General features: G+C 42.1%; 1 protein-coding gene across 1 annotated transcript; it reads right to left on the bottom strand.

The window, feature by feature from the left end:
- Nucleotides 1–1,275: 1,275 nt before the first annotated feature.
- duox (dual oxidase) lies at nucleotides 1,276–26,030 on the bottom strand. The gene is made up of 34 exons (XM_035395082.1): nucleotides 25,827–26,030; nucleotides 25,364–25,470; nucleotides 24,911–24,994; nucleotides 24,492–24,656; nucleotides 22,418–22,605; nucleotides 21,668–21,869; nucleotides 20,710–20,876; nucleotides 20,232–20,295; nucleotides 19,674–19,770; nucleotides 18,909–18,999; nucleotides 18,114–18,216; nucleotides 17,613–17,785; nucleotides 16,512–16,687; nucleotides 16,209–16,327; nucleotides 15,593–15,730; nucleotides 15,066–15,179; nucleotides 14,211–14,416; nucleotides 13,674–13,859; nucleotides 12,967–13,192; nucleotides 12,691–12,784; nucleotides 12,235–12,410; nucleotides 11,957–12,023; nucleotides 11,742–11,825; nucleotides 10,029–10,207; nucleotides 8,939–9,169; nucleotides 8,642–8,741; nucleotides 8,360–8,409; nucleotides 8,076–8,203; nucleotides 7,413–7,566; nucleotides 6,543–6,775; nucleotides 5,898–6,056; nucleotides 5,526–5,681; nucleotides 5,203–5,331; nucleotides 1,276–1,768 (listed from the first exon to the last, which is right to left on the bottom strand). The coding sequence occupies exons 2-34, from the start codon at nucleotides 25,431–25,433 to the stop codon at nucleotides 1,646–1,648; spliced, it is 4,632 nt and encodes a 1,543-aa protein (XP_035250973.1). The 5' UTR covers nucleotides 25,434–25,470; nucleotides 25,827–26,030; the 3' UTR covers nucleotides 1,276–1,645.

Below are 26,030 nucleotides of genomic sequence, written 5' to 3'. Positions count from 1 at the left end.
CGATCACTCCATAAACTCCAACCAGACCTCTCCACTCAGCATCCTCTCGCAAGCTGGCCGTCTCTGCTAGCTCTTTGTGAAGCGACCTTCGCCAGTCAGTCAAACAGGCAAATTCACTAGCTGCTCTACTTCCAACACCTACACCATGTTTTGCATGTTTATATCTATATATAAATAAATAGCCCTTCCCTCCATTTATCTCACAAGATATTGAGGTAACACCTTGATGGAGTGTAACTATACTTATCTCTAGCTCTTGCATTGTTTGCTTACTATGCAAAATGCACTTTCATTCAGTCCCTTTGGATAAAGACGTATGCTAAATGACTAAATTGTAAATTCTTTGCACCTTAGAGAGCAACAAAATAACCTATGATGGTGCGCAGCTACTGAAACAAAATAGTATCCCCTATAGCAACCACATTTGCTTTAACTGATTATTCAAAGTTAAGAGCATTGAACTCTGTGGTTACTGGGAAATGCTGGGATTGATGTATACGGATGCTTAGGGACATAACCCATGCAACACAGGCTGGCACTGACATAGTCAAGGCCATTAACTTTAATTAACAAATTAAATTCTGTATTTACAGCAATACTGCCAATGTCACTGAGAGCTCCTCTGCAGTGTGGATTCACAAAAAAATCCTTTCACATTCCCATTTGCTTTTGTTAAAATATGGTTTTTGTCAACCTTTGTCTACAGCAAGTTATGCTGGCTTACCCTCAGACTTGAAGAAAAGCAACCCGATGTTCGCTTTCAGTAGAAAACAAATGTATCATAATGAACGCATATAAAGCATCATTCGAGCCTATTGCATGTTTGCCATGCAATTATTTTCAGTAAAAAGAAATTGTCGAAATAAAATTCCAGTAAATATTTTTATGGAAGCATCTTCTTATCCCTTCTGTCAAGCTTAGGTTCTAGGGCTTTTCTGTTTAAACCTGAATCTGTCAAATTACTCACCAGGAGGGTATATTAATCTTCAAAGCATGTAAAGCTTTGGCTGCTCATTGATAAAATTCTGTTTTATTTATATATATTTATATTCAGCAAGAATTATCTGAGAAGAAAATCAGCAATAGGACTATATTTTCTGTAGGACAGAGTCAGTCCATTTACTTTCATACGAAACCTTTGGATGGGCAAGGTAACCACAGCTGTTTTCCAATAAAATGCTGGTAAACCCCACACCCCAGCAGGGTGCAAAATATGCCTGAAATGTCATTTTCCGCTCAGTAACATTGTAAAAATGAAATAATGTACAACAGATCTGTAAGAAATTTACATTTTATTGTTCAAAATTACTCCACTGAGTACTCCAGGGATTTGATCAGCAATTAAGAAATCAATGTTAACAACTGCCCAATCATGAATTAATCATGAAATTATATTATTATTTTATAAATTATTAAAAACCATTAAATTCCCTATTATTAAAATTTTAGATACATACTTTGAAAATAGTGAATTTCACACTGTATTCGATTTAATACACATGGATTGTACTCCTCTGATATGGAGCTTGCATTCTAAAGCTGTACTGCACAAGAAGGTTCACATTAGCATTTCCATGGTTTCCTTCTTTGGGGTATATTCCTTCATAGTAAAATGGTGGCCATGTACAGCCAATCTGTTGCCAAGTTAAAAATTCTCAAAGTGGTGCATAAAGTGAGTCTGGTCACGCTTGTTCATCTGCTGACAGGCTTTCTCCACATTCTTGGTCAGGCCAGGGGGTCCACAGCTGAACACCCCAATTTTGCCCACCTAGAAAAAGAGGTCAGAAAAAAGAGGCCGCTCATGTTCCTGTACAGAGAACCCACAAACTGAACATTTGTTCAAATATAGCAACCTGTTTAAATATAGAATGGACTGTAGCAGACGTGAAGTTAAAAGTAGCCTAGTATCTGAGCCCATCTAGAATTCACAAAAAGCTACAGTAAAAGTATAGCTAATGCATATACTTTAAGTTAGTGCATGAGAGACAAGTGCATTACTACATCAGAGTTCACGCTAAGATTTTTTTATTTTTGCTGGTGAATGCGTCTGGAAATATTATCACCAGCAAAAAAAATAAAAAAAATCTTAGTGTGAACTCTGATGTAGTAATGCACTTGTTTGCCCAACAAATTTTGTTTGCCCAACAAATGATAATAATTCCAGGCTTATCTCTTATCAGTGTGTGCACAATAGGCTTACCGTGTGTTTAATGTTATATGATGTAAACACCTCACAGCTAGACCAATGAGGGTTTGTAGCTGGAGGGTAAGGTATCGCGTGTTCTCCCTTGGCTGGTGTGATTCAAAACCGGAGATGTTAGTTATTTTTCCTCTGTTCGTAAGAACAGGGCACAATTATAATTAAGAATGCACTGGTTCCGTTGCCACGGGTTAGATATGAAGGCGCTGCTTCATATCCCGCTTAAAACTGGCCTGAAACGGATCAGTAGCATTCTGGTTACTCTCCGTTCGCAAACGGGGCTATGCTGTCATCAGAGATATATCTGATCTGTCGCCGGACTGTCAATATTCCAATGGGAGCATCAGAATATTCACAAATACGCGGAATAACACAACAGATATATCCGTGACCACAGCAAGAAAGCGTAACAGTTACTATGTTTTACTCTCGTGTTAATCTGACTCCATATTACATGATAATTTAAAATTTGGGGTTAACTATACGTGGAACTTGGGAGTGGTTACACTCGACTCTATCTTGTGCCATCATTCCTCAATATATGCTCCCGGGTTTAGCATTATTGTTAAATCTCAGTTCGGCGAGGAATCCAGAGGGTAGGAGGCTGACCACCATAATACATGCCTTCCATGCCTGGCTTACATGGATAGTGCATCGATAGTTATGAGCCCAGGACGGTGCGTAGCCTATCTATCGGGCTCCTTAAGGCGAATTTGACAAGAACCGGCGTACTACGCCCATGGGTTCTCTTAACCCAAAACACCAGAACCAATACCACCAATCCCTTAACAGGCAGATCGTGGTCACCTATCTAACTTGAAGACCCCACTAAAGACGTTTACTGTACTAGACCCCTGATCAGTAGGTCCTAGTTATAATTGCCCCCCTGAGTATTTAAACCGAATTTCGGCTGAAAAGATGATAAAATGGATTAGAGTCATGAAGACCACGCAAGTTAAAATAAGAAGAATTTATTTAACAGGCAGGTAGGTTGTTATCTTTAAATTCAAAATCAATTATAAGGGTTAAAAAACATAAATACAGAGTAAAAGAGTTCTTACCAGCCTGTTTAGCTACACACAGAACACCGAGTATGCGCAGTGCGGGAAGTCGATTGCGATCTTCCTTGGCTATCTACACACAGCGCACATAGTATGTGCACTGTGGGAAGTCGATTACGATCTTCCTTGTGAATCTACACACACCACACAGATTATGTGTAACGTGGGGAAGTCGTTTACGATCTTCCCGGTCTATCTACACACAGCGCATGTGCACTGTGGGAAGTCGATTACGATCTTCCTTGTGCATCTACACACAACACAGCGTTTGTGTAGTGTGGGAACGGTTACGACCTTCCTCGATTGCTTTGTCTCCCTTCCTTTTAAGCCAAATCCCGCGTTTGGTCTAGGCGGCATTACCATAAATTAACCTGGCCGAATCATACATCTCTAATTCCGGCCCCCACCATTTGGAGGCGGTTGTTAAAACAATTGGTGGGGAAATGGGGAAAAGGAGATGATTACCAGAGAGGACATTCCATTGTGTTAGTTTCAATAACTCAGGAAAAAACTATGTTTTTTCAAATTTGGTATGAAACATATTTCATTCAATGGCTTGATTTTTGGTGAACATGTACATACTAAACATGCCAAGTGGATGTAATATTATGGTGCAGTTGTCATGAAAATACCCTTCTGTTTAACCATTGTACACGCAATCCATGTTATTATTACATAAGGCATAATACAATAATACAATGAACACATGTGCATGGTTTGTAAGGTTTTCCGGGGTTTGTAAATAGGATATACAGATGGTTTATAGTCCAGATCCAGAAAAGAAATACAAAGTGTAATGTCAGAGGGGCCCAAATGAGGGCACTGTGGTATTGTCCCGCCATGTGGCCGGTCATTTCACCCTTTATGACCCCAAAACACCCACACCCACAACCACAGGCAAAGAGACTAGTTCCCCTTATCTTAGTTGTATCCAGGTGGTAACATTTCAGAGAGCCAACGACTTGCTCACACAACCATAAACAACCAGTTCAGTTCCTCTTATCTCAATCTTGTCCAGAGGGTAACAGTCCAGAAAGCCAAATGGCCTGCTCATCCCGAGGAAATCCGAGTAGCTTATTGTTTTACCACAAGGCTCTCGGGTCCTTTGAAGTACAGGCTGCGCCCCAGCATGCCGGCTCGTTCAAATGCCAGCCTTTTCTGCGTCCCAGTTTAATTTCCCTCTTACAATGACAACATTTCTGGACGTAGAAAACTATTTGAAAATAAAAATTATCATAACGATTCAATATACAAATATACCAATGCCTTGCATGACAAGTTGAAAAAAAAAAATCTGTGCTGTCTGTGCGTGAGCATTAAGCTTTTCATTAAATGGTCACGGTCTTGTATCATTATTTGTGGCAGCTTCAGACGGCATCTTGGTGTGGTTTTGAAATGACAAAAATCGTCGCATTGTGCTTAAATAGCCTATATCTTTAAATTCTAAGCTAGAATGTCCAGAAAGCCTTAAAGTTCCCAGACTGTGATCATTTTTACCAGCCAAAAACTGGCAATTGCTTCTTTGGCAATTGAAACTGTCCTAGACATGACATGAAATGAGTCAGAGAAGACCAAGTCATGTGCATCTCAGCAGGGAACTGACAGGTGCCCCATCAACCAGTGGGGGTCATTGGTCCTGTATGTGATGAGATTCGGTCATCACCAGCTCTCACCCCTGAGCAAAGCTAGAAGCCCTCCCATTCCTTGGAAATGTTAGAGCTAATTAAAAATCACCCCACATAGATGCAGGCCACTGGTACTGGCACAGCCTGGATTCGAAACCAGACCATGTTATTCATTTTTACCATTAGGAGAGATGTGTGCTTTACTATAAAATTCAGAGTCAGTTTCAGTATCAGTTTGAGCTCAAAAGAAGCTGTTTGAAAAGAGGCCTCCTCCTTGTCCTCCTCCTCAAAGCCTTGAGGACCCATCGGGGCTCACCTCGGGGTGGACCTCCTGGAGAGAGCTGAGGAAGGACAGGAACGGCGGTCGACCAAAATGAGTGACGGAGCGCAGGCCAGTGAACAGGCTGCGGTTGCACACCTTCTGGAAGTGCCGCTCACACACGTACTGCAAGAGGAACCTGGGCATTAGCACCACCGTCACCATCATCAACATCATCAATATAATCACTACCATCACTGTCCTCATCATCAGCATCATCATCACAAGCACATTTTTAATCCTCCTCTTCTTTACCTACATTATCTTTGTAGCGTTTACGCACTGTGCCGTACTCTAATGAATCCAATGGGCCTCCTCACCAGCATGGTGGTCCGCAAGTCAAACTTCTCAGCCAGCTGTGTGATGTAGATGTGGACAGAGACCAGCTCCTGGGTGTCCTGCTCTTCCACCTCCCTGATGATGTCAGATACCCACTCAAACTGTCTCTGGGTACGAGTTACCCAGATGAAGTACACCTATGGGAGCAATACCCACACACACCCATACAGACAAACAAATACACACACACAGAACAAATTTGAAAACAGAGACCCTTGGTTTGGTCAAGACAAGGTGTGATAGTGTGCTCAATATACTCCAAACTGCAGGCCAAATGATGGGTTTGAACGGGCAAGTGGCCTGTTCTTATTTTCAAAACCTCTTATGTTCTTGGTCTGTGTTGATCCACTCACTTTTTTGCACTGAACCCTGAACTTCACTGAGGACTTGAACACCAGGTCTTTGAGGATGGAGGCAAATGGAGTGACCCCTATCCCACCACCCACCAGGACAGACACCTCAAAGCTCTTCCACTCCTGATGCCCCTCCCCAAAGGGCCCGTCCAGATAAAGCTGTGGAGCAGAGACACAGTTCTGTTACGAGCCAATCAAAGAGGAGGACACAGTGAGAGCCTGAGATGGAGAGAGAAGGGCATCAGACCACAAAGCACACAAAGTACCCAAGGTTCTCAACATACTGCCACTCTGACATCAACTAGTGCTTGTGTGGAATATGAGCCTGGTGTGGGAGAGAAGGGGCTTCCCTATTAAAAGAGATGTGTTGTACTCATCTGAGAAAATGTCCAGAAACATTCAGTGTTATCCTGTTCAAAGATGAACAATGGAATGTACCATTCACTCAGAGACCAGGTCTTTACGAAGGAGGAGGGCTGCAGTGTTGTGTAATAGTTAAAGAATTGAGCTTGTAACTGAAAGGTTGCAGGTTCAATTCCCAACAGGGACACTGCTGTTGTGCCCTTGAGCAAGGTTAAAAAAAAAAAAAAGTGTAATGTAATGTGACTGGTTGTGGGGTAGGGTTCTGCACAAGCAAGCTCTTACCTTTGGGTTCTCCCCCAGCTGTTTTAGCATATCGGGGGCATAGACCTCACGCAGCTGAGTGGTCCAAGGCCCCACCGCTCGAATGTGCAGGCTCAGATTCTTCTCATGGGGGGCCGAGGTCAGAGTGAAGGGGTGATACTCGTCTGTGCCCAGGACCAGACATGCTATCCGCACCCACTGTCCCGACCGGTACACAAAGCCCTGAGGACGCTTAAACTCCAGGTAGGTCACACCTGCAGAGCAGACAGTCAGTGTGCTGCCATCACATATTCTATATTCTGCACAGAGTCTAAGTTTGATCAGAAGGAACTCAAAAAAGAAAAATACTAAAAATAAACTAGGTAAAAATGGTTGTGGAAATATCTAAACTGAGTGCAGAACTATTGTGAAGAGCTTGATGTCTTAATCAATCTCACTGTACTGAAAGACGGAATATCTTGTATACAACAGTTGTCCAGAAACCTTTTGTGCTCAAAATGAGAAAAGGACACATAAATATTTTACAATCACCCATTAATTGTAAAGAATATATTTAACCAAAATAAATGAATGAAAATGAATGATAACAACAATAATTAAAATATTATTTTTAAAATCAAATCAAAGGGGCAGATCAGGCATTAAGGGCCAAAGGGGCAGGTGTGTGGGCACCCAGCAATCCCCCCCATACTTGTCTAGTTTAGGACGTCAAAAATGATTTTTTTTAATGTAACATTGATTTCAAAAAGCTTCCCAGAATGATTTTTTTTTTTCAGTTTCTGTGGGGCAACTTATTGAGCACATGACAGCTATAAATAGGGACTTGCAGAATCAGTGATTGAGACTCTGATTGGTCCGCTCTCTGTAGAGGCTGGATCTTCTCCTTTTTACCTGAGGGAAGCAGCTCAGCTTTGACCACAGGGATCTCCACCTTCTTCCTGTTGAGGCTTATGAGCTTGTCCAGAAGGAAGAGGATGGCAGGTGGGATCAGGTAGATGTAGAATCGAGGCTGTTGGAGGAGAGCGAAGCTACCATGGACGACAGTCTGTCAAAGACACAGAGACAGCATCAGAATCACTTAATATGGATCATACCATTTTGTAGTTGCATAAGTCCAAAGTAAAATATTAAAATTTTCATAAAGCGTACAGCTTTAGCTACATATAAACCATGACCAAGCATTTAGTTCCCACAACATACACAAACCACTTTGGCAGAAAACCATCATGTGGTTAAGTTAAGCTACATCATTAAAGAAGCATTTTTAAGTAACATTCTGTTTTTGTTAGGCTCAGAAATCCCAAAGATGATGTAATTCTTGGTTGTGTTGTATTTTTGAACTTAGCAGGCAATATAAGTTCACATGTCTCAACCTGACTTCACATAGAAATGTTCTTTTGTAAACCTGAAGTTCATGGTTTTTAACTGTGTATTTCCTTATTCTTACAGAAGGGTATTTTTCCTCAGACATATGCTGTGTAAAAATTTTTAAATAAAAATTTGCACACACACACACACACACACATGCACACACACGCACACTTTTCTGCTTACCAAAGTGTAGACAAGCACATAGAGCTTATGGGTGATCCAGAACCCACGGAAACTGATACGGCGAAAGTATCGTGAGGCGAAGACGTACAAGACGGCCAAGACGAAAAGCAACAAAATACCGGTCATGCCTAGGGAAAACACAACCACGAGTACATATCTACGCACACAAACCCATACATCTGATGTGCAAAGTATCTGATGCCACAGAAATATGCTTTTTCGCTTCCAATGACAGTTATTTTGTCATTTACTGTAAAACTAAAAAGGCCTTATTGCTTTCCCACCTGGAACTGTCTGAAAGAACCACCAGGACCACTTCTGTGGAAGTTCAGACCTAAAAATTGCATTAAAAGGCTTATGCAACATTTGTCAAACTACATACAGTATGATATGAAAGTGCTTATGGTTGGAATTAACATATAAGCTGTTTTCAATTGCTAATAATCTACTTATTCAGGTAACCTGATAATTTAATAAGAAACCACAGTTAAGTTACTAGATTTCCTCAATTTCATCAAATACAAATTTTATGCCAGCAAAAAAAAGAAATCTGAAAAAGTAGTTACCCATCATTGAAAAAAACTTTGGGAAACAGACAGGCAAGGATGCTGAGATTGCAGATAGAGAAGATGTAGATATTGACCGCATGACCCAGGGTGTGAACAACTGCAGGACAGAAAGGGGTCAAGTCAGTATGACGCTTCAAAGGGAACAATAAGTCCAAAGGCAGCGCTGGTAATGCTCCAAATTTCTCTTCAAACCTTGGTTCGCCACAACTGTCACATTGATTAATTAATTCACTTTGCTTCAAGCAGTGTACCCTGCTCCTGAATTCTTCAGTAGGAAATATTACGCGCTCAGACCTGTGAGAACGATGGCGGCCATGGCCATCCAGCGGTGGAGGTCGATGGCAGCGTCGAAGGGGATGTAGCGGTTAAGGAAGGTCTCACGGCCCAGGGTGATGAGGTTGCGGCAGACGGTCAGCAGCATGTAGGGGAAGAGGAAGGAGATGGCAGCAGCCGAGCCGCGGGCGACAATGATGCCCACTGCACTGGTTTCCGGGAGGCCACTGGCCGATGCCAGTAAACCATAGTCTACAGAAAGGGCTAGGGGTTTGAGTTTGTTGGTGCACAGGATTTGATTAGAAAAAAGCATTTAAATCAAGTTAGAATTTGAAAATTGCATATTTCTATCAATTGGCTGTTGCAGAAAATTTGAGAAAAGAAGCACCAGAGTAGATAAACACCACAAATTTTTTAAAAGCTCACAAATGATCTTGGAAATGATTGTACAATAATCAATCAGTAAATATGACACTAAATGAAAAATGAAACCCAGTTAACATGACCCTGTTGGCTCAATGTTGGCCTTATATTGCTTTGTATTAGCAAGCTAATTTTAGGCTTGCTCATTAGCAAGCCAAAGGGCAAGCAAGAATGTTCCATCATTGCCCACAAACAACAGGCTAACAAAAAACATTCAAAAAACTTTTTAGTGTAAATTTACTCTTGGGCAAACCAAGCTTCACAAATTACTATTCTATTATCATGAACCTGGTTTGGAGCATAGGTTGCTGATTGATAGTCATGTATTTGGTCAAATTATTTGAATCCAACTGTGTGCCAATGCTGGTAGTTAGCATAGGGCCACTTAACCTTTTCAAAGATGAGCCACAGTTGGTTCTAGGTGCAGAAACATCTGTTGGGGAAAACATATCTGGGACCTTTAGAATGCCAGCATTCTCAAAGGTTGTAAGGCATTACTGGACCAACATTGGAAAGAGAGAGATTATCGATAATTGGCTGATTACAGTACAGCCAACAGTGTGTTAAAGTTGGCCTCTGTTCACGACAGTCACCCAACATATGCACTGATGTCCCAACACTGAACCAACCAGGTCACATTTAAAGGACGGCCTATTATCTTTGGGGGGGGGGGGGGGGGGGGACTTACGGAGGCATCTCTCCAGAGCCACACCGGCAGTGATTCCACATATGATGGCGAAGCAGACGATGTGGCGACGGTAGTTCTCCACAAAGCGCTTGAACTGCTGGATCCTCTGCTGCAGCCGGCTCCTGTTGTACCTCTCTCTCCGGGGCTTCACGTACACATGTGGACTGCTGAACCCTGCTCTATAAGGGCCATTTCCAGAGTGTGACTTTACGCACAAGTACGTATGCATACCTATACATACATCAGGGATAAGGTTGCTGGACCACAGGAGGTCAGGTTTATTTTCATGGTGGCGCACACATGACCTGAAAGCAAACGCTCTACTGACCTGAAGTGGAATCAAAACGTCGCCAGATGAACAAGTTATTTACAAACCGGCAGACGCAGAAAATAACACGTTTGTTTTTTTTTTTTTTTGTTGCAAGGACGGACTGATGCCTCACAAATGAAACAATACTGTCCCAACAAGTCCCAGCCACAGGACTGCAGGGCTAATTGAGGTGACATCACTGGACCAACCCCAGATTGGCAGACGTGATGTCACTCATGCCCAACCAGCACGTCACTTGCACCACCGTCGCAGGTGCCTTGGCACACAATTACGGGTTAACAGCACGAGTTAAGCTCCTCACATTAATGGAGAGCTGTAGAGAATGCCTAATTCCCTGTTATTATTAGCAGTGTTCCTACCGTGTGTCACCAGAGGGAAAGCCATGCTAAATTGCGTACACAGGCGGGAATGTTTATAATTACTAGCCGGCCCAGCCTAGCAATAGGTCTCTTTCCCACTAGACTGGTACTAAAGTGCGTACACAGATTTGGACCCAAAATAATTGGCTTTGTATTTCTTCTAAAGGAAACCCCATTTAGGCTTTGTTCAGTTCAGTTTACTTCTGTGAACTAAACGATAAGGCCACATTTTGCGCTACAAATCGTTCCACAGGTGATCCTCATTTTCAAAATCAACAGTTTTGGGAAATTCCCTTTAATGTGTTTTGCCCCCGATTTACTTTCTTTCACCACTGACTTACTGACTTAAACACACGTGTACAGGCACATGAGATATGTATGTAATAAGAAAGCAAGGAAGGAAAATCAGGATGTCACCAGCCAAAGACTATGAGGTCACCCCAGTTGTGATTTCACTCTGCTCACCACCATGAGGAGCAAAACAGATGGGTTATAACCACATTGCTCCCGTCTAGATAGAGGCTGAACCACAAGCGCAGGGAAGCTAAAGCTCTCCGTCGGATGTTTTTCCCCCCCCGTTTCTTTGTAAGCAATACTTTTGGGTCATGAACATGCAAAAGCTGAATCCGGCATGAATTGGTGTAGCATGTTGTAACTAAGCAAATGCGCCTTTCTCTAGGTGGGAAACTGGGATCATAAATTGTTTACTGGGGTGTCAAACCGCAATCCTGGAGGGCTACAATGTCTGCGGGTATTTTTGGTTCCCTTTCAATCAGCAGCAAGTTAAGGCCTTGACAACAAGATGTGCGAACTCCTTTCAAACAATGACTTAAATGAATCACTGGCGTTGAAGCAGAAGGAAAATCAGCAAACACTACGGCCCTCCTGGACTATATTCTAACACCTGTGGCCTAACACGAAGACCAAAATAAGGCCAGGAGCTCTGAAACTGTAGGTGTTCCAAACTCACAAAATATGGAAATGCTTTGTTAATAAATTGCAAAGCAAGAAAATAAATCATACTTTTTCGGCAATCTCCTGCGCAGTTCTGGCCCCTCTTTCCCCTGACTGCCGTAGGTCAAATTATTGTCCATGTTGGTCTGTAGACTGAGGAAGAACAGATCAGAGAACAACACCAGACTTGGCACTCCACCAATGTCTGACCAAAAAGTCAGCGTAACACTGTAAATTCCCCTCCTTCACCCCTGTTCTCTGGTGTTTCCTCAGCATGAACTCACACTCCTGTGGTGATGAAGGACACGCGCTGGCTCCTGTGGGGTCGCCTTCTGCCCTGCATCTCCATACCTGTACGAACATACAAGACACACAAGACAAACTAACATGGCGTGGACCGTGGCCAAAGACGGAGCAGTGAGTAGGCCAACAGCGAGGTAGATAGACAGTGCTCCTAAGAGGAGAACTAGCTTCACCTGCACACATAGTTTGTTTAGCTTCATCTGCTCTCCGTTAGCAGACATTATTGCTGGCTCGAAAGCCATACAAATAGCCCCCGCACCTTTGACATTGAGCTGAGCGAACTGCAGCTCCTTCTCGTGGTCGCGCAGCAGGAAGTGGAAGTCCTCCCAGGTGATGTGTTCCTTGTTGTCGAAGCCAGCGGCTTCCAGCATGGCCTCGATGGCCCTATCCGCCTGGCTCTTGGAGAGGCAGTTGCTGGAGATTTCGATGAAAGACCTACAGGGCGCCAGACAAAGGACAAGGGGAAGCTTTCACACTCACATTCTTAACCCATTTTTCAAATGTTTTTTTCAATATTCCAAGTCAGTTAATTGCTTTACTTCCCCACAGTAAAGGGAAGTTATAAGGTGACAAAGAGCAAAGTAACAAACAGAATGAGAGTGGAATCAGGGTTCTGAAGGTGCCAGTTTTGTTTCTACAACATAACTGTTCAGACGCTATACTTATGGCTTTCAATGCATTCACCATGTGTTTATGTTGCAACTGGCTGCCTCACCTCAGTAATCTGGAGAACTCCTCTTTGGACAGGAAACCATCTCCACTAATGTCATGCATAGTGAACAGAAGCTTGGACTTTTCCTCAGGGGAACCTGTATATTACCCCAGGAAATAAATAAATAAATAAATACACACATACGCGTACACGTGCATGCATACAAATGCAAAAAAGAGAAAAGTAAGAAAAAGTATGAATGTCAGAGGACCAGCGGAGTCCCACGCTTCGTGCAGCATGCTTGAGTCAACGGAGCTGCTTTGAAGATTGCGGGCTTGCCTTTCATGAAGATGACGATGACATCCAGGAATTCCTGGAAGGAAAGGTAGCCATTGCCGTCCTTGTCAGCCAGAGTGAACATGGAGTCCACAAAGAGAGAGTCAGGCTTTAGGCCCAAGGCATTAGCGAGCTCAGCAGCCGTAAGCTCACACTGGAGAGCTTCCCTGGTCCTACTGCATGGTACGGCACTCAGATCCCCCGCATCACTTTTCTCAATATCCAGGACCTTCAGCAAGACCCAGAGAGATAAACACGATTGTTGTAGAAACCAGTAGCTTAACAAGTCAGGGAGTGGACAGTCAGTGACAACAGCAGAAACATCGGTATTGCACAGTAAAGTTAACTGTGGTGCAACCAAGTAGATAATATTTATCATAAGTCGTATTCAAAAGTCAACATTTCAATACCAAATCAAGTATCCACATTTTTCCAAAGCAACAATTGTCTTTATTGTACAATACCCAACAGATGTTCCCAAATTGCATGAGAAAATATTTATATTTGAGCAGGGTCCATAGGACGTTTTATGCAAATCATTCCTATTTCCCCAATGCACATTTAAGCCCATTATATTATTTTACAGAATTCAGAATTTGCATAAATGTGCACTAATGGAAAGATAAGGAGCTGTTGAAAGGTTTTATTAATATTCGGCCTGAAACCATCCCTCAGCGAGGCAGAGCGTAGAGCAACCCGAGTGAGCCGACCTGTGCGAAGGCGTGCCTGAAGAAGGTTTCCACGATCTTTGCCCTCTGCTCTCTGGTCACGGCCTCCTTCAGCAGCTCCTGCTCCCTCATCTCCCTCACGGCCACGCCCAGCTCCTCTTCAGGCGTGCCACACTGCAGACGTCCCACAAACTCAGCACGTTTGCTCTCGTCCTCAAAAAACAGCACCTGAAGCCAGACAGCGAAAGCTCAGGATGCAGCGACAGCAGAAAAAAAAGCTTAATGAACCAAAACGGTTGTCGTCTGTTTGACGCAAAAAGAGGGTACAGCCAGGTAAAGACAAAAACAAATAAACAACAGAAAATAAATCTGCACAATGCCCGAGCAAGCATTTCACAAATGAATAATCAGCTCAAGAAAGTATGGAAAACACTATTCACTCTCACACTGTTAAGGTAACTGAAGTGACCCCCGTAAGAATAACTGAATGGAATCCTGTAAAAAGATAAGTGAATGCCATCACTCAAGGGAAAAGGCTCGGCACTGGGAGGCAGGCCAGCATGCAGTGCCTGCCCTCACCAGGTCATACTCTTTGGGGACTTTGAGCAGCAGGGCCCGTTGATGGAGGTTGTTGGAGAGGACAATGTCCAGCTGACTCTGGCCTCCCAGCTGGAGGGAGCGGAGGGTGCTGCTGCCACTGGCGTCCATTACCAGCAGCCTTCTCTGCGAGTCCAGATCCAGGGCCACAGGCCGCAGGGCTTCTTTAGGGCCCTGCCACTCAGCAGCTAGGAGGAAGGGAGGGAGAGGGGGGGAGACAGGGAGAGAGAAAGCAAGACAGAGAGAAGATGGAGAGAGAGAGCAAGTGAGAAGGGGAGAGAAAGAAAGAGAGGCCAGGTAAGAAGAGAGAGATATGCATAAGGAGGAGGAGGAGAAAAGGATAGAGAAATGAACAGTTTCCAGATATCCACTAAAATCATGGCTAAAGAGGATCCAAAACCTATTCATTCACTTCAGGGATTTCTTTTATATATAACATCCTAATACATGGAATATTAAACATTTATAAATGTTTCATTTTGAGCTTCCCGTTAGTTGAATACAGTCATGCAGGATAGCGTAAGGCCTCCAGAGGATATCTGTCACAGATTTGTTTAAAACAAACCATATTCTCAGCTCATGACTTCCTTCAATTATCAAGACCGCCTTATTATACCAAGATTCTGCCGTTAACAAGACGTATCGGTGCTGTTTTTGTGACTATGCTAGTAATGGACGAGCTGTCTAATCACACCCCTTAATGAATGTTCACAGTTGACCAGAAAATCACGACACTCTACAGCTCAGCAGGAACATTCAATGTAAATAATACAGAGCTGACCATCTGGTTACAGCAGGTAATCTGTGCATCAGTATAGGGCCTTCCGCTCTGCTTACCTGAGATTCCCACAGCCAGTTCCTCTTTGCTATCTACAGCCCGCTGCATCTTCTGAAACCTCTTGAACTTGGACTTACGGAAATAAGCCACCAGACCAGCAAAGAGAAAACATACTTTAAGGAGAAGAGAAAGAGAGAGACAGAAAGAGTGGTAAAATTACACTCTGAACCTTTCACAGACAATATGAAAAAACCTACTAAAAACCAACCATCTGATCTGTCTCACTTTTATTTTTTATAACCAAAAAAATTCTGCATTGTTTTTTTCAGTCACTCTGCTCCAAAAAGTTATAAACCCAAGGTGGCCGACCAGTTAAATTAATATAAACAAGTTATATAGTCAAATTTATAAATTATTTATAGTTAAGTCTTTGATGCCGTCTAATTTGAATTCCTTACCCCCCAAGCTCTACTGTTCATTGTGTGAATCAATCATAGTTTTCTATATTTTTCCAGTAATAGCTGAACGACTTCAAAGACACAGCATCCTTGAAGTCAGGTGTATATAGAATGATACAAAGGCACACCGAAAGGTAGGAGTATCAAGGCCGCAATAGTGATCCCATATCCAGCTTGGCTGCCTTCAAAGTAGTCGAGGGTGGTGGCGTTGGTGCAGGGCTGGAGGTGATTTACATGTATCTGCTGAGGCTGTGGACAGGGATCACCTGTGTGATGCAAAGATGAGTTTTCACACCACACATGTTTTCCAGGCACAGGCTGCCATGAAATCAACATACATGATATCAGCGTGTGCCATGATGATCATACTGTAAACGCTAGGCTTGATTAAAGTGCTGAGAGCTCCTTTCTTGTAATTATACGGAGTTAAACATTTTTAAAAATTAAGACTTCAGTTTCATTATCCAATGTACAGAAAGCCAGACTGTATTCTATGCAAATGCTCAACCTGGCTGCCCGTTAGTTTCTATGACTCACAGGGTAGTTACCCCAGATGACAATTGTTCAGTTAAACAGTCACTCATCTCAGCAAGACAATTAAAATGGTCACAATTTCCATTTACAAATCTCTGAACTTGATTGAACAAGATTAAATGTGCACCATACGCATACATGCATTTAGGTGTTAATGTGTACATAAATTTAATTTTGTGACAACCAACATCTGAATAACTTTGCATTTACCGTCTTCCCACAGGAAAACATTCTTCTGGATGTCCCCTGGTTCTGCGCTGGTAACAGCGATTAGCACATCGTGGAAGGTGGTATCACGAACGGCTTCTATCTCCTCAGATGTGAACAAACTGGGAAAAAAAGAAAATAATAAAATCTCACATCTCCTGAGCCAGGAGAAAGTGGAAAAAGTGCAAGCTGAACAAGTTACACCTCCTTTCCAAGACATACTGTAAGGGTCCACCTGTTTTTCCAGCAATTGTTCACGTGAACAAGTAACCTTTAACAAGATAAATGTTTTTACTTTTTTTTTACCCATTTTGAACATTCTCAAACCAAAAGCGGTCTCCATTCCTGATGCGCAGAAACTGGTCGAGAATTATGGAGGAGAAAACAGGCCCCGGGGCCCCCCAGGACTCCAGGAGCCCCCCTGGGAACAGCTCCAGTTTGGAAATGTCATTACCATAGAGTGCAGCCAGATCCTGGAACAACTGTAAAAGTAAATGTAAGAACATGAGGGAAAGTCTTTTGCAGTTCCTGTCCTGCTTTTTGTGGAAACTTTTGGTAAATATGACACCTCTGCTAAGTACATACTCTACTTTAATGCTGGTTGCTATTAGGAAGCATAATGGTTTAGTACCTCTGGTCTTTCTGTTGTATTTATAATAAAGCAGATTAAGATTGCCAAATGTAGCAGAATAATAATCTAACAGCCTCTTACACTGTAATTTAAATTACATAAAACGATCTTACATTACATTACATTACATTCATTTGTAATTAATTTACAAGACTTCTTACAAAGTCTCTTTATTTTTTGCTACGTGCAGTATAATTTTTAAGGCAGCATCTCAGCTGGGTTTTTTGAGCACAAACATCTCCCCAGTTCTGGGAGAACACCATAGCATCAAACAGGGAGGGAGAGATCCAGTCAGCTTGGTAGTCCTTGCCTTACAGTAATAGTTCCCACTAGTGTTTCTGGGTAATATGTACAGAGCTAAATTAGCGGACTGTAGGATAAGAAGAGAGAGTGGCAAGTTGCAAGCCTTTTGGAGGACACACCTGTTAGAATGTGCCCTTTCAAACAGACATTGCAGCAATGGAATAGTTATGATGTAAGCATTCCAAAGATAAGGATAAAGGAGAACAAGCTAGATAAAAGGATTAGAGTTAGGTCTTTCTAGATCCTGTTTAGTCCTGGTATTTGGCACTCTGGGCCTTGGCTGGGGTCTGCATGACAGCAAATTAGGACTTGGACTTGGTCTCAAGGAGTGTCGCCTTTTGAACAGGGTTAGGGTCAGGCAGGGTCTTGACGTATGGGATGTCAGTCAAGGGCTCATGGAAACAGGTCTTAGTCTGGTTTTGGTCTCTGGCATTACCAGCCTGTACTGTGGTTTGCCTCTCCGCTGCCCATACCTGTGGACTAGTCCGGTTCAGCTCTGGGTTGATTTCCTCCCACCTGGTGACTGGCTTTAGGTTCAATGCCACGCGGGCCTGGTTGTAGCTGGGCAGACCAGAGTCCCTGCCCCTCTGGATGGTCAGGGCCACCAGGTCAGTTCGGGAGAACAGTAAAGGACCGTACATGTAATCTAGCCATAGACAAGAGAATGAAGGACAAGTGATTGTGTTGCTTAAACTGAACCGTGGAGCAGAAGCACCTGATTTATTTAAAATTTATGAGGATGATGGAACTATATAATTCACAGTGGATTTTTAAAGAGATGACTCTGTAACGTCTTGTTCAGCTAAGGTTCCTTGTAGAAACTTGTAACATCAGCAAATAAAGGAACTATGTGAGAACCGTCCCACTGGATTGTGAGACTGGGCTGGTTAGGCAAGTCAAATAGCCACAATTAAACTGCAGGTGTCCATTATTAATAAATAAACAGATTAAAAGAAAAACAAAACAACAATGACCTCTTAAATCTTCCACAATGATGTTGTCTTCTCTCTCTGCAATCTGCGAGGCCATGCCCATGATGAGGTCATCCACATCCTGGCTCACCTGCAGGTTCGGGTTCTGCGATGCACAAACAGTCGCAGTCAGAGGGACCTCCACCTGGACCTGGCCCAGGACCCCTGCTGCCTGCTAACGCTCACTCCTCCGACATCGCCACTACTTACACCCATGTCATCTTGTCCTGTTTCTGACATGGTTTCTTTACGGACAAGCTACCTGTCTTAAGTGAACCTGTCAGTGAATGAAGCCTTAATTCCAATAAGGACCATAGTGATAGGCCGCAATATAAGGCTAATGGCCTTAAAGGAGCATGGATCGAATGCTTTGCTGAATATAGCACACAATCTGCAGCTTTTCATTCAAACTGTGTAATTATTGTCAATGTGCAACTTGAAAGGTTAAGGCCAAGAATACCCAAGAGTCACTGAAGGAAACAGGGGAAATCATCAGCAAAGGCCTGATTTTCCTGTAGTCAAAATGATTGCCAGAAATGTCTTCTGCACCATGAGCTCCGCTCACTTCTCTTTTGACAACCAGCTCCTGCAGTAAATCTGTCCTGTGACCTCAACAAGTTAGGAAACACAGGATCCAGTAAGTGGACCCATTATCAAGACTTGGGGTCTAAGCCCAAATACTGAAAGCTTCATATTAGACATATTAAAATGTGCAGTGCTTGAGGGCAGCAGTTTTGAGGTGCTTTAGTCCGGTAAGCCTGATTTGTTGGCTTATGGATCAGACATGCAGTAAGTTACCTTCCTGTTCCAGAAGCTGTTGCACACGCGTAGGGCTGGAGCGGTGCTTCCATCGATATTGATAATGTGCCGATAGTGGCAGGTCCTGTTCCTGTGGCCAAAATAAACACGCATTTCTGATAAAGGCTTAAGTGTGTTGCAAGCCTGAAATCGAAGGAGGCTAGCTTTACTTTGCTTCTATTTCAAAGAATCAAGATTGAGAAGCACTCATATACAGTAGATGCATTTTACACACTAAATGCTTTTCAAAGCCAAAGAAAGAACAATAATATCTTCTTATCTATCCAATTGCACTGTACTGTTTGAATTGCCTGTGTAATACATCACATATATTTTGAAATGTCTATCAAAAAAACCTTATCGATCATACTACACACCTTACATAAAGATAAAATAAGATTGATTTATTTTCCCAAGGGTGCAGTGGCAGTATGTCAAACTGTACCCATCAAACCCAGTGTGCGCATGAGTGTGTTTGTGTGTGTGAGTGTGTGTGTGTGCACGCCCACTTGTGTGTGAGTGAGTCAGTCAGTCAGTCAGCAAGCATGTAGCGAGGCAATTCACGTATCAGTTATTTGAATGTAAAACCTGAAGTGAACATCAGCCTAGCACAAAAGTATACTGTACAGAGCAGTGCAATAAAACTATTTATGGAAACGTAAGCCTAGCAATCATTATGCAAAAAGAATAGACAATCACAGTGTAGGCTTGAGTCACGACCAGTGGCAAATAGACTGTATTTTCAGGAAAATAACAGAAAATTACCTCATGTAAACACCAGGGGGAACCATAGTGGATCCAAACCTCATGGCAGCTGCCTGAAATTCTGGTGAGATCCCAGGATCCACATATTTCTGGTATCCTGTGAGATGAGAGGGGACATAACTAGCCCATAACAAACCACACTTTGGAGATACATTTGTATTCATGACAACTAATCCTGTGAAATGCTGAACATATGCATTTGGGTTTCCGCAAGCGATGTTATTGCATTACATTCCGTTAGTCACTTGGTGATTAGTCAATGAAAGACTGATCACCATAGAGAACACGTAAATGCTATATTTGTACTGATTGTGAATGGTCTGAGATGCTGTTAACTCACTGAATGTGCTTGGAAAAAATGTTTACACCATGTGTTGTGAGCACTTTCCATAATGAAGGTATAATCTCTTGAAATTCTGACATCACCACTGGTGACAGCTCATTCTTGTGTCATAGAAGCACTTGTACACACTCACACAAATGCACACCTTAATGTATACATGTCCTGCTGTATTCTGCGATAGTCTTGCACACATGAAAAATTAGAGGTACTCTCACCAGGGTAGGAAGGTACAGTCTCACTCCCCAGGTAGACTGGCAGCCATTCATAAAATACAATATTCTGAAAGGATAAGAAATACAAACTCACATTTCCTAAAATGATATTCATGTGAAATAAACTGTGTCATACAAATCCAGCAGCTTAAAAAAAAAAAAACAATTTGCCTCCACTCTTTTGTTCTCTACAATTTGACTGTTTTCCTGACAATCAAACATTTGAACCAATTGCTGAAAACTGCATTTAGTTGGAACGAATAGACCTAAGGCAAATTAGCACAGTGATTTTGTTGAAAGCTCTGTAGAACTCTAGTGAGCAAATGGCAGGAGATCAAGACAAGATGGAACCTCAGAACAGAGGTGAGTTAGCAGTGCCATTTGACTCACATCCATTAAAATCATTGCTGCTTTTGTGTCCAGGCAGCTGCAGCTGACACATTAATTATACGGTCAATGGTAAGAAAAGAGGGGGTTGTACCTGGAATGTGGCAATAACCCTTTTCCTGGCATTTTGAAACAGTTCTTCATCTGACCACGACGGGTGTTGTACTTGCATCTCGGAGGCCAGGTAATTGTGGTATCTAAACCAGATAATCCCCTCTGCCACTGTGAACACATTCTCATTGCCCCTGGCATTCCCAAATTCTAGAAAATAAAAAACACAGGGATAGGGTGGGTACACTGAATATGCCGTTTTTACTCTGAACAAGATCTTCTAGATTTCCATGCCTTTGCGAATGGTAACCACCAAAAATATAAAGCTTAGAGTACAGTTTAACTGGTTTTCTTTACTTAAATATAACCATATACCATAACCAGATTGTCATGGTGATGTCAGTTCATGTATATTTTTAGTAAACTAATGGCCATAACTCAATACTTAAGGACAATGTTTTCCACCCCTTTTAGTAATCAACAACAGTCCGTATGACCAATTTCAAAGATTAAGGCTTATTTGAGATTCAGAGCAAGATTTTGAAACCAAATCATTTAACATACTGCAGGATTCATTTGAAGGGGATATGATTCCCATGTTGTGATGACAGTGTCAAATTCCTGAAGAGAAACTAATTTCTTATCCAAGAAACAAAACTTGATCATTTGGCTAGAAGTTAATTTGTTGCACTCTCTTATCAAGGAGCTCTACAGATCAAATCAGTTATTTAAGCACAAGTGTGACAATCAAAAATGAATCCATGTTCTCCATAAAACTGGCTTTTCAAAGGAACATCCCGTAATTTCTCTTCTGTGCATTCTTTTCTGGTAATGGAATACTGCACTGCTTGGCATTATTCATTTGATTAATATATTCCCATATATATATATATGAACTATACTGCTGGACAATTTACTAAAGCAATTCAAAGTTACCTGTGACCTCCGAGCAGTTTCCTAGCCGCTGTACTACAGTGGCAGGTGGGGAGAGGGGTCCTTACCATAGAGCCCATGCCTCCCATGCTCTCCAGTAGAGGGGTCTGCGGAGTTCCACATAAAGTAGAGATGGTCAGACTGCCTGGGGAGGTTCTGCAGAGGCGCCATGGCCAAGCGGCCGCCCGAGAAGCTCCGCAGGGCATCACACCAGGAACTGGACGATCCGTAGATGGAGCTTCCGTCTATCCAGGCGGTCACATGGTTTACCTGGGGGAGAACGGAGGGTCCCGGGATCGTTATGCTAAAGGGGCCCGGTCACTCATTCGTCTCTTCATCTTGACCCCGGGACCACAGTAAAACTGGCATGTCGACACAGTCACATACGCAGTGTGCAGATGATCGTTTGAATTATTACTGCACACTGCAATGATAAACAGAAGACTTGAGATGAATGCTTTGAAAGAATGAAGAATAGTGTTAAAGTTAATCTGCTTCACGCATGTGAAATATAACAAAATTTGACAAAACTACCAATTACATTTATCTGTGCTTGGAACAATCTTACTTTACAGCATAAAGATATCTCACTGTCATCAAAACAGCGCTGGACCATGGCCCTCCTTGATTTGAAATGCAGACTCTGCTAAAATTTAAGTATACAACACTAAAATGCTGAAATATCACAGCATGAGTCATATAATTGAGCAGTTTTGTTTATAAACTATTGGTTTCTGGCTAGGAATGGAGAAACACTGCTGCCATGTCGAGAAATCTCCCCTGAAAGGCCCTATACAGTATAACCCACGCCCTGGTACCTGTGTACGGGGGTTGTTGGGGCTCTGGCTGGTGTCTTTGGCCCACTGGCCCCGCTGGAATGGAAGCAGGGTCTTTCCGGTAGCATTGGGATCAAAAACAGGATCACCTTTTGGAACCGAAATGTCCATAAATTCTGGCGGGCAGCCAGAATGTCTGGAGTCGACAATCTCAAATACAACGTGGTAACCTGGGCAACCATGGAAAACAGACACACAGTCAAATTAACCTTCTACAGTGTTCATTAACAACAACAATTAAGAACTTGATAGAATTTTATAACATCCAACAAGAAAAAAAAAAAACCCTGTCAATGGGGGATATGCAGTAAGATGTATCATTCTGATTATCATGCAAATTATTACTTATTTCAATTAAATGCTGAATTACATCGCTGGACACTTTAAATAAGCATGCCACCCAGATTGCAGTTCTCTCAACCTCATTAGGTAAAAACCTGCATGTAGAATCAATTTGTTTTTGCCACACTTACATGGGGCTATCCACAAAGAGGTTAACTTTTTTAACTTACCTCTAAAAACTACGGTGATTGTATGAGTTTACATTCCAAGAACATCGAGGAAGGTACAGTGCAGTACATTCTCTTACACCCTTTAGTTGGCTGTAAATGAGGGGGGGGGGGGGGGGGGGGGGGAGTGAATGGTGCCTAATGCAGTATCAGGTTTTTCCCCCATTGGTGGTATCATAAATGATGGGACAATAAAAGGTGGATCAATATTTATTGATGGGGGAAAAAATGCACTTCCTAATAAATGCACTGGACAACACATTGGGCCACGGGTGAACAACCACTGCTCTGGAAGCACAGTGATCAATTAATTTGCATTTGTATAGTGCTTCTTACTAAAGCAACATTATACAAATCCCCGGTGGGAGGGGAAGAAAAATGTCAAATAGTGTTAATGCAACTTTTCTATAACGTAACACCACAGTTACTCTGAGATTTAGCCATGCTACAAAAACTACAAAAGTCTGTTGTGAGAGGATCAGAGAGCAGAAAATTCATAGGAGCATATCTGTAAAGAACAAATGACAATCAGATGGGGGAAACACTTCAGGCTGAATTTTCACTGAAAAAGTGTTTACTTCTCCATAAAGCAATATGTAGTGTGGCAGTTTCTGCTTGTTTTCTTTGTACGTATTTACACAAGGAAAACATACAAACAGACACATGAGCAGCTACATATTGATTGTGCAGGTGAGAAAAAAAAAGTATTATAATTTTCTATTATAGTTTTTATTTAAGTACTATGCATGCTGTTAAAACAAATCACCGTATTCGATCTAATATAACACATGCTGGGTCATTTTGATTCATACACACTTTATGGGAAATGCAGATTAAGTTGACTGGCCTACAAAACTGTGTTTGAGTTTTGACCTACAATATGGGCTAATTTTCCACAAGAGTATGAATCTTGCCTGTGGGCCCTTTCGGTGTGGGGTTTGGATGCTCTCCCTGTGTTTGTGTGGGTTTTATCTGGGTATTACGTGCATGGGACAAGTGAATGGGGCACAATGAAACTAGGAGTCTGAAATGAATGACCATAAGAGTATTCTTAAAAGCCATGTTGCAGTAAATAGTTTATAATCAACCTAATTGAATTGTTTTCTGATGTAGAAAATCTGATAATGCAATACTGACAGGTCTTAGTTCTCATGGGACAGGTTTTTTGAGAGCAAAAATGCTAACACGGTGGCTACCTAATGCTGAATGCCTGAGTATAGCCAATAATAAGTCATATTTCAGCATAAAGTTGTAGTTAAATAGTTGAATTTATATTGCCTACATTTATGCAAAGTATTTAAAATTTAATTATATCAATAGTCCCATCCATTCTCTAATCGTTCTCGCCTGCCCTCTTGTGGTAAAAATATATATGAAAATAGTAAAGCAGATGTTCTCATTTGATCTTCCTCACTACATTGTTCAGTTTCTACAATAGATCAATAGGTCAATGGTAAGGCAAATGCATTACGACTCCACTTTTGCAAAGCTTTAACGTTCGTCCTGAATATCGACATAGGTCAGGTTTGTAAAACTTAAGAACTTACCAAAAAATACTGAGAGGACAGTCTTGTTCCGCATGGAGGGCCAACCAGAAGGGCCACTCATGGCAACATTGCTGACCTCGCGTGTATTAGGTAACTGGGGCTCGTCGAGAGGCTGATACACGCCGTCCGAATATCGTGCAGGAAGAAGGCGCGTGAGAGGAGAACCTGCGTATAATTTTAAATAACGATTCATCATTGCAGTTATGTCTTGGGCAATTTCACACATGAAAAATAACGATTCAAAAGATGCTCACGGATACCAGGTAAATTTGAGCCAGAAGCGATGGAGGATTGTACTACCAGCTCGTTTATACTATACAAGGGTTAGCGTACAGAACAAAAGCAAAATATTTAACAAATATATGGCTCGGAAATATATACAACGTGAAAACGGCGAATTTCCAGGGAATGTTTATTACCTGCAGCACCTCGATTGTGATTGGCCAAATTATTATACCAACCATCAAAGCGTTGCACTTCCCAAGTGATACTGGACAGACAACCTGTAGCAATAATATTTCTCGTGGTTATTGTTACAAAATGATAGTTTTATAACAAGACTGCTGTTACACCATCTGCCTAGATGCTCGATTAGGTTTACGAATGTTATTTACATGTGCAGCAGTGTAGTATAATGGCTAAGGAGTTGGTCTTGTAACCTAAGGTCGCAGGTTCCATTCCCCTTTAGACACTGCCGTTGTACCCTTGAGCAACGTACTTAACCTGCATTGCTTCAGTATATATCCAGCTGTATAATTCGATACAATGTAAATGCTATGTAAAAAAATTGTGTAAGTCGCTCTGGATAAGAGCGTCTGCTAAATGCCTGTAATGTAACACGTGCAAACAAAATCCGTCTCATAAATACTTACATGTGGTTTTGATCATTAATATTACCAGTAATTCGGCGAAGAAGCACGGTGCTGAATTACGCAAATCCATTCTTGCAAAGAGACCCACCCAAGTAGAACCTCTTTCTCTAAGAAAACACAAAAGTAACTTTAGACCACTTATGTGCTTGTCTACGGTGGAATGCCTAGGTAGGCTCATTTGAGTCTTCTTTAATCGAAAGCGATGCCTTATGTTTTCAAAAGATGACGCCAAGCATTATCAGAGAATCTTGTTGAGTAAAAAAAAACTGATCACCGCTGGGACAACGCTGCGGCACGTTGGCTTCGCTTGTCTTCTTGACAGGTGGGGAATGAGGGTTTGTAGCGGGACAGCGTCTGGTAAATTTATTTCTTAAACACTATAAGATTTTTCTTCTTTGGAATACACATAAGGATACAAAAGTCTAAAATGTTTCGATTAATATTTTTTTAAAAGGCATCTCACCTGAATCCGACGAATTAACTACTGCAGAGGAACGGATCGTGGTACATTGAAATTGGCTGTATGGTGAACAGAGAAAGACAAACAAAATAGCAGTTATCGCATATAGGTAGCTTCAAATGCAAAGGTAGCTTCACTGGAAATGTCTACACCAGTAGTGAGAGGCGGATTCCCAGAAACGGTACAGGCCCAGTAATTGCTACTTCA

Source organism: Anguilla anguilla, chromosome 16, assembly GCF_013347855.1.
Source record: "Anguilla anguilla isolate fAngAng1 chromosome 16, fAngAng1.pri, whole genome shotgun sequence".
Lineage (NCBI taxonomy): Eukaryota > Metazoa > Chordata > Actinopteri > Anguilliformes > Anguillidae > Anguilla > Anguilla anguilla.
Note: the sequence above shows the minus strand (reverse complement) of the source record. Positions and strands in the feature narration are given on the sequence as shown.

What these genes read in the sequence shown, in the direction of transcription:
- duox (XM_035395082.1), bottom strand. Translation starts at nt 25,433, where the DNA reads ATGGATTTGCGTAATTCAGCACCGTGCTTCTTCGCCGAATTACTGGTA. An exon ending in ACAGCTTCTGGAACAGGAAG is followed by an intron (nt 18,217 to 18,908) that starts GTAACTTACTGC and finishes TGTGCATCGCAG; the next exon opens with AACCCGAACCTGCAGGTGAG. An exon ending in TCCAGGAGGTCCACCCCGAG is followed by an intron (nt 1,769 to 5,202) that starts GTGAGCCCCGAT and finishes CTCTTTTTCTAG; the next exon opens with GTGGGCAAAATTGGGGTGTT.